This window comes from Oncorhynchus keta, chromosome 7 (genome assembly GCF_023373465.1).
Source record: "Oncorhynchus keta strain PuntledgeMale-10-30-2019 chromosome 7, Oket_V2, whole genome shotgun sequence".
NCBI classification, from domain to species: Eukaryota; Metazoa; Chordata; class Actinopteri; order Salmoniformes; family Salmonidae; genus Oncorhynchus; species Oncorhynchus keta.
Genome location: NC_068427.1, coordinates 13,348,613 through 13,357,462, shown reverse-complemented (window position 1 = coordinate 13,357,462; position 8,850 = coordinate 13,348,613). Strand labels below are relative to the sequence as shown.

Below are 8,850 nucleotides of genomic sequence, written 5' to 3'. Positions count from 1 at the left end.
TCTGGATGAAATAAATACTTTTCTCAGTCCTCCATGTTACATCTAGACAGTACATATTGTGTTCTTGTTCATAATTGCGGCATCGAGGCGCATAGACACACAGGAGGCCCCTGCGGCACAACGCATCTCTTTGAGCATTCCGGTCCATTCACTTTTATCCTCCTCATACCTGCCACAGGAGAAAAGAGGAGTTATATGTTATACCCAGTGAGCAGGCTGTGAATGAGGGTGGTGGGGGGGCGGGGGGTGCGTGTTGAGGGCACTGGTTGAGAGAGTGCTGCAGTAGAGACAGCTGAGTCACGGAGACAGAGCAGCAAACACATACCAGTTGTATGTGGGCTATTTAGATTTGTCCTGTTGGAGACACCCATTTCCATAAAACATTAACGCACACGAGCGCTCTTTAGAAACATTCACTCAGACAGAGGTGGTTTAAAGTAAACTGCATTCTAATGTCGACTTTCCTTATGGATAACTGTATCAAGCTAAGAGTTTTATCATGCTCAGTTCTAGGGTCTGCACGAGTGTAAAATTGAAATGGAAGTTATGGAACTCCCTTGTGTGCTTGGGTTATGGGGGGAAAAGTCCACAATGAAAATGACATTAAATATGGAGAATGATGGGCTGCATTTGTTAACCATCAAGTAGGCTATTCATTTATATGACATTGTAGCCTACCATTTCATACAATAAATATACATTGAAATGACAATCACTGGAGTCATTGCTAATCAATTTGTGCCACTTGTGTAGCCTACCTGGAGCTGGAAAATGGATTGAATAAATAGCATATAACTCAGTTTGTGGTTGTAGCCTTGTGTTATTATGCAAGTAGTAATGGCCATGTTTAGTTAATTAAATTGGAAGTTATCAATTGTGGTCATGTTCACAGTTCTATAGCAAATGTATCATTCTCCACATTTAATGTCAGTTTCATTGTGGACTTTTCCCTGAAATGAGATGTTGGCCTATAAGGGGCTATAGGCTACCTGCATCTAGCTCAGCAAACCATGGCAAAATTGAATTGCAATTATAAAGCCAGATTTTAGTCAGTAGCCTATGCGTATTGAAATAAGTCAATCTCGCAAATATGCCATTTATAAGGGGTTGTAGTCTTAACATCTGGCACATAATGGCACCATTGCCAGAAAGTAGCCTAACATTTGTTTTTTTAAGGTTTGTCCAAGTATTTCTTGCACAGAGATTTCGAGATTCTCTGTTCAACTTTCATCCCTAAAACTCTCCTGTCGGATTTATCTATAGTTATGCATTAGCTCAAACAGGATTTATCGGCAATTATAAACGGGGTGGTTTGAGCCCTTAATGCTGATTGGTTGAAAGCCGTGTACCACATCAATTACAAAAACATACTTTACAGTTGTAATTACGTTGGTAACCAGTTTATACAGTGCCTTGCAAAATTATTCATCCCCCTTGGCGTTTTTCCTATTTTGTTGCATTACAACTTGTAATTTAAATGAATTTTTATTTGGATTTCATGTAATGGACATACAGTCGTGGCCAAACGTTTTGAGAATGACACAAATATCAATTTTCACTAAGTCTGCTGCCTCAGTAACTTTAGATATTTTTGTCAGATGTTACTATGGAATACTGAAGTGTAATTACAAGCATTTCGTAAGTGTCAAAGGCTTTTATTGACAATTACATTAAGCTGATGCAGAGTCAATATTTGCAGTGTTGACCCTTCTTTTTCAAGACCTCTGCAATCCGCAGACTGATGGCAGCCCATTCTTGCATAATCAATGCTTGGAGTTTGTCAGAATTTGTGGGGTTTTGTTTGTCCACCCGCCTCTTAAGGATTGACCACAAGTTCTCAATGGGATTAAAGTCTGGGGTGTTTCCTGGCCATGGTCCAACAAAATCGATGTTTTGTTTCCCGAGTGACTTAGTTATCACTTTTGCCTTGTCACCAAACTGTTCCTGGATGGTTGAGAGAAGTTGCTCTCTGAGGATGTGTTGGTACCATTCCTTATTCATGGCTGTGTTCTTAGGCAAAATTGTGAGTGAGCCCATACATGAATGAAGTGAAATGACAAAAATGACTTGTTTTTTAAAAATTCTAAAAGATAAATCAAACGGAAAAGTAGTGCATGCATATGTTTTCACCACCTTTGATATGAAGCCCCTAAATAAGATCTGGTGCAACCAATTACCTTCATAAGTCACATAATTAGTTAGATTGCACACAGGTGGACACTATTTAAGTGTCACATGATCTGTCACATGATCTCAGTATATATACTCCTGTTCAAAAAGGCCCCAGTCTGCAACACCACTAAGCAAGGGGCACCATGAAGACCAAAGAGCTCTCCAAACAAGTCAGGGACAGAGTTATGGAGAAGTACAGATCAGGGTTGGGTTATAAAAAAATATCTGAAACTTTGAACATCCCACGAAGCACCATTACATCCATTATTAAAAAATGGAAATAATATGGCACCACAACAAACCTGCCAAGAGGGGGCTGCCCACCAAAACTCACGGACCATGCAAGGAGGGCATGAATCAGAGAGGCAACAAAGAGACCAAAAATAACCCTGAAGGAGCTACAAAGCTCCATAGCGGAGATTGGAGTATCTGTCCACAGGACCACTTTAAGCCTTATGCTCCACAGAGCTGGGCTTTGCGGAAGAGTGTCCAGAAAAAAAGCCATTGCTTAAATAAAAAAATAAGCAAACACGTTTGGTGTTCGCCAAAAAGCATGTGGGAGACTCTCCAAACATATGGAAGAAGGTACTCTTGTCAGATGAGACTAAAATTGACCTCTCATCACCCCGAGAACATCATCCCCACAGTGAAGCATGGTGGTGGCAGCATCATGCTGTGGGGATGTTTTTCATCGGCAGGGACTGGGAACCACGCTAAATACAGGGAAATTCTTGAGGGAAACCTGTTTCAGTCTTCCAGAGATTTGAGACCGGGGTGGAGGTTCACCTTCCAGCAGGACAATGACCCTAAGCATACTGCTAAAGCAACACTGGTTTGAAGGGAAACATTTAAATGTCTTGGAATGGCCTAGTCAAAGCCCAGATTTCAATCCAATTGAGAATCGGTGGTATGTCTTAAAGATTGCTGTACACCAGCAGAACCCATCCAACTTGAAGGAGCTGGAGCAGTTTTGCCTTGAAGAATGGGCAGAAATCAGAGCGGCTAGATGTGCCAAGCTTATAGAGACATACCCCAAGAGACTTGCATCTGTAATTGCTGCAAAAGGTGGCTCTACAATGTATTTCTTATTTCTTGTTTGTTTCACAATAAAATATATTTTGCATCTTCAAAGTGGTAAGCATGTTGTGTAAATCAAATGATACAACCCCCCCCAAAATCAATTTTATTTCCAGGTTGTAAAAGGCAACAAAATAGGAAAAATGCCAAGGGGGTGAATACTTTCGCAAGCCACTGTAATAGCAATAAGGCACATCAGGGTTTTGTGGTATATAGCCAATATACCACACCTCCTCAGGCCTTGTTGCTTAATCATAGCAGTCACAGCTAGTTAAATCAACATCCATTGATGGAAAATGATCCGGAGAGTTTAATAAGAATAATTTATCTTTTTTCTTGACATTTATTGTTAAACTCGCAATAATTATAATTTGATGGAAAACCAAATTTAGCTTCTTAGCCTACGTTAACGACATCGATATTCCTTCTTAATTTGCTTAATAATATTATGGGGAAAGGGTTCATTGGTTTATATGTGGCAACTCCTCTCACTGCAAATTTGTTTTGGGGAGCGGGTTTTCAGAGGTCATTGGTCTAGAAATTGTAGGGAGACCTGGCAACCCTGGTTATACCTTTGGTACTGAGCATACAGTAAGTGGCAGTGAAACCATTTGTACATCAGAAATGATCAACTTATCAAGGGTATTTTAATATAGAGCATCTCTAAAGATAGCAGAGTACAGTGCATTCTGAAAGTATTCAGACCCCTTTCCTTTTCCACATTTTGTTACGTTAAAGCCTTATTCTAAAATGTATTAAATATATATTTTTTCTCAATCTACACACAAATACCCCATTATGACAAAGTGAAAACAGGTTTTACGTTTTTTTTGGCAAATGTATTGCAATTAAAAAACAAATACCTTATTTACATAAGTATTCAGACCCTTTGCTATGAGACTTGAAATTGAGCTCAGATGCATCCTGTTTCCATTGATCATCCTTGAGATGTTTCTACAACTTGGAGTCCACCTGTGGTAAATTCAATTGATTGGACATCATTTGGAAAGGCACACACAGTTGAAAGTGCATGTCAGAGGAAAAGTTGTCCGGAGAGCTCTGAGACAGGATTGTGTCGATGCACAGATCTGGGGAAGGTTTCCTAACTTTTTTTGAAGCATTGAAGGTCTCCAAGAACACAATGGCCTCCATCATTCTTAAATGGAAGAAGTTTGGAACCACCAAGAACCTTCCTTGAGCTGGCCGCTCGGCCAAACTGATCCAATCAGGGGAGAAGGGCCTTAGTCAGAGAGATGACCAAGAACCATATGGTCACTCTGACAGAGCTCCAGAGTTCCTCTGTGGAGATGGGAGAACATTCCAGAAGGACAACCATCTCTGCAGCACTCCACCAATCAGGCCTTATGGTAGAGTGGCCAGACAGAAGCCACTCCTCAGTAAAAGGCACATGACAGCCCATCCCGTCTGGAGGAAACCTGGCACCATTCTTACGGTGAATAATGGTGGTGGAAGCATCATGCTGTGGCAATGTTTTTCAGCAACAGGAACTGGGAGACGAGTGGGGATTGAGGGAAAGATGAACGGGCAAAGTACAGAGAGATCCTTGATGAAAACCTGCTCCAGAGCGCTCAGGACCTCAGACTGGGTCGAAGGTTTACCTTCCAACAGGACAATGACCCTAAGTACACGGCCAAGACAACGCAGGAATGACTTCTGGACAAGTCTCAATGTGCTTGTGGCCCAGCCAGAGCCCGGATATTACCCGATACAGGTTCGAGCCCAGTATGGGACAGTGGAGGAAGCTAAATTGTTAGCAGCACACTGACCCCTGCTACACCTATACCGGCATACTGTATTAGTAAAAAGTATCAAATATTTAAGAAGTATTTTTTGCAAGCTTATATCTCTGGAGACCTGAAAATAGCTGTGCAGCAACTCTCCCCATCCAACCTGACAGAGCCTGAGAGGATCTGCAGAGAATGGGAGAAACTTCCCAAATACAGGTGTGGCAAGCTTGTAGCGTCATACCCAAGAAGAGTTGAGGCTGTAATCACTGCCAAAGGTGCTTCAACAAAGTACTGAGTAAAGGGTCTGAATACTTACAGTATGTAATTGTGATATTTCAGTTTTTTATTTTTAACACATGTGCAAAAATGTCTAAAAACCTGTTTTTGCTTTGTCACTATGGGGTATTGCGTGTAGATTGATCAGGGGAGTTTTTGTTTTAATCTATTTTAGAATAAGGCTGTAACGTAACAATTGTGAAACATTCAATGGGTCTGACTACTTTCTGAATGTACTGTATATGGGATTGGATGAAATTTGCGTACTAGTTAATCACTTACTGCCAGACGTCAATGATTTCCGTAGGGGCAACTTTGTCGTCCTCCGTCGCCACAATGGTAAAGCCTCCAATGGCATACAGCAATCCTCCACTATTGACCAGGTTCACGGAGCTCCTCTCCTGGGGGAAATCTGTGAAGGGCACCCACCTGGAAAGAGGATCATTGTTAACTGAATGGCTCTGTTGTTAGATAGTTGCTAATCATAGCCTACAGACTACAATGTCAAGGCACATACTTGTTGTTTCCAAAGTCATATGCTTCAGATGCAGCGGTGAGACCATCTTCATTGACCCCTCCAGTCACCACAATCTTCCCATTGTGAACGACTGCCCCAAACATGGATGGATCTTGCCATTTTCATAGCAGACAGCTCCTTCCATTCTGACTTCTTGTGGTTGTATGCAAACATCTTATTGGTTGCTTTGCTTTCATAGAAAAAAGGATGGGAAATCACATTTAGGAACACAGGGATAAACCATCGTCTCAATGAGGATTATAAAACGACACAAACTCATTTGTTTTACATCAAGCATCTACTATTTTAAACCTTTTGTAACGAAGTTAAGAACGTGCCATAAGCTCACTATACACCAGTCAGCTTGAAATGTCACGAATGGAGCTATACAATTGGTCATTTTTGGGTGGAACAACCCGTTGGAACGTTGTTAAGGAGTGCAGTCACTTGTGTTGCGAAGCATAGGATCACTGATTCTAGCCCAGTATGGGGCAGTCGGACAGGGGAGGAAGCTAAATTGTTAGCAGCACACTGACCCTTCCTATACCAGCATACTGTATTAGTAAAAGTATCAAATATTTAAGAAGTGTTTTTTGCAAGCTTACTTGTCATCTGTCTTCCCTCCGATACAGTACACCAACCCATTCTGGGAGACAACACTATGACCATGGATTTTCAGAGGCAGCTTTTTGGCCTCAGCCCACTTCATTGTCCTGGGCAGCAGATAGTAAGGACAAAACATGTGTTTAAGGCTCCTTACTCATTTAGTGACAGGTATTAAGTGTGGGAATATATGAACTCAGCCAAGTGGATAATACTTACTCAACATCATAGCACATTACAGAGTCAAGAGACACGCTGGACTGTAGATCTTTACCAGCTACAGCAAACAATTTATTGCCAAATTCTCCCACACTGAACAGACATCTGGGAGAGGGCATAGGAGGCAGAGCTATCCAATCAGCAGAAAGGATATCCAGCTGAAAAAATAACCTGGATATTGGAGTCCTGGATATTATAATACCTGGATATTCCAGTCATGAAGCCATCTATGGATGGTTTTCATTTTCTGATGGTCAGAGAACGTTCCTTGCTCATAGCATTACACATGGTGCTAGTTTAAATGTGTATCATTGGTATAAAAACATTTAGCTTCTATATAGCAAATGGCACGTATGTACAGTTTATAGATTGTGTGTAGGCCTGTCTCCCACTTGAATCTTCTCTTTGTGCTTGACTGGGTTCAAATGCCTTCCATTTCATTTTTCTGTATGTATTTATCTGTATATTTTATTGCTCTCGGGTTATAGTTATTGATTTGATAACCTTATTTACTATTATGTATTGATTTATTTTTCACTCCTTATGTGGTGTGTACTGCACAGAACTGAAGAAATATCACTGAATTATCACAGTGAATTATTGTAATATTTGTTTATGAGTCAATTAACCCCATAAGGGATGGGTTGCCAATTGGCGATTTGACACGAAAATAAAATGTAATTCATATTAATTCATTCATTTGGTAGTGAATGTCCTTAGGAAGTGAAAAAACATGGCTTCTTACCTGATAAAAGTAGCACTGTAATGGAGCTTCTTTATCCTCTTCGTCGACAAACAATCCTCCCAGGATAAAGAGATCATTCTTCTCTGACGTCAGGCTGACATGGTTGTGTGGTATCTGCTCAGTCAATGCAGCAAGGAAGCATTCGTTCTCACTGCAGCAATGTCGTTGATCATCAACACAAGATCCTTGGAATGCATACCAACTCTCTTGATATCATTCAGGTAACCAGGTAACCTGTTATCCTCTTCTACTTCACCATTAGATGCATCCTTCCCTGACTCTCCTGTCTTCTTTTCGGGGAGTTTCCCGGAAAAGGAATCTTTGATTACTTTGATTTTTTTGAGGAGCTTAGGGTCAGACTTGATGATGTCATCCTTTTCCACTTTCTCATTGAAGTACTTCTCTGGGAGTAAACGGAAACAGCCAAAGGCCTCATCCAGAGTCTTGACACGGTTCTCCTTGTCTTTTCGAATCCATTTCATCAGGGATTCAAACACCACCTCCTCCTTTTCTACACTGAGAGAGTCCGCTCCGATGACAGCAAAGAGTTCATGAGAGGCCAGCTCTAAGAAGTCATCCTCCTTGGCCAGGGTTTCAAAACGATCTGCAATGTAGTCTCGACTTGCCAATGCCAGTCTAGGACAATTGAGCACCAGTGCCATTCTGAATATGGCCATACAGTTACCCGGGGACAGCTTCTTCTGTAGGAAATTTGCACACACAGTGAACACTGAGGGGATCTGGAAACGGTCTGACACAGCAAAGATATCCTGCACATTGTCGTCTGTGATGTCGATCTCTGCTGAATACATGTAATTCACAATCATCTCCATGATTGTGGGATCCAAATTCTCCAGAACGACCTCCTTATCCATTTCCTTAGCGTCGCCTGAGAAGTAAAGCTCTCGGAAATAAGGACTACAGGCTGCCAAAATGAGTCTATGACAGGGCAAGCTTCTGTCTCCCACTTTCAGAATGCAGTCAATAAGCTTGTTCTCGTTCAGAAGCTCTTTCAGGCCATCCTGGAGCAGGGTGCTCTGAAACAGGCGCAGATCTTCCCTTACAGCTTTCGGATCCATGCTGTAAGAAACGTGACTTGACAAAGGATATGGATGCAACTCAACACTGTCCCAGCTGGACTAAGCATTATTGAGCCCCAGATGGGAAGACCCTTCAATATAACTTTGGCCCTCTAAATATAGCCAACCACCCCTTTCAGGAAGCATTTATGTTGGCCAAATCAGAAAGCAGTCTGTTTCACACAGCTGTCACAGAGTGAAAGGAACAACTGTGCACTTTTGTCACTGTGATAGTTAGCTGTTAGTAATGTCATAGGACTAGACACAACATGTGTAACAGTGACCGGTGTAGTTTTACGTAGTGATGAAATCTTCATATTCACGTCACGTTTTAGGAAAGAACATCCTAGATCAAAAGGGTTCGCCCGTTTATCACTTATGACAAATCCTTGATGTATAATCAGTTATTGTATC

At 41.4% G+C, this 8,850-nt stretch overlaps 1 protein-coding gene across 1 annotated transcript; it reads right to left on the bottom strand.

Annotated features, from left to right (window-relative positions):
• Positions 1-4: 4 nt before the first annotated feature.
• On the bottom strand, positions 5-8,470 carry klhl41a (kelch-like family member 41a). The gene is given in 8 exon segments (XM_035773380.2): positions 5-169; positions 5,556-5,702; positions 5,791-5,900; positions 5,902-5,980; positions 6,396-6,503; positions 6,613-6,770; positions 7,358-7,509; positions 7,512-8,470. Coding segments are annotated over 8 exon segments (1,806 nt in total). The 5' UTR covers positions 8,437-8,470; the 3' UTR covers positions 5-42.
• Positions 8,471-8,850: the final 380 nt, after the last annotated feature.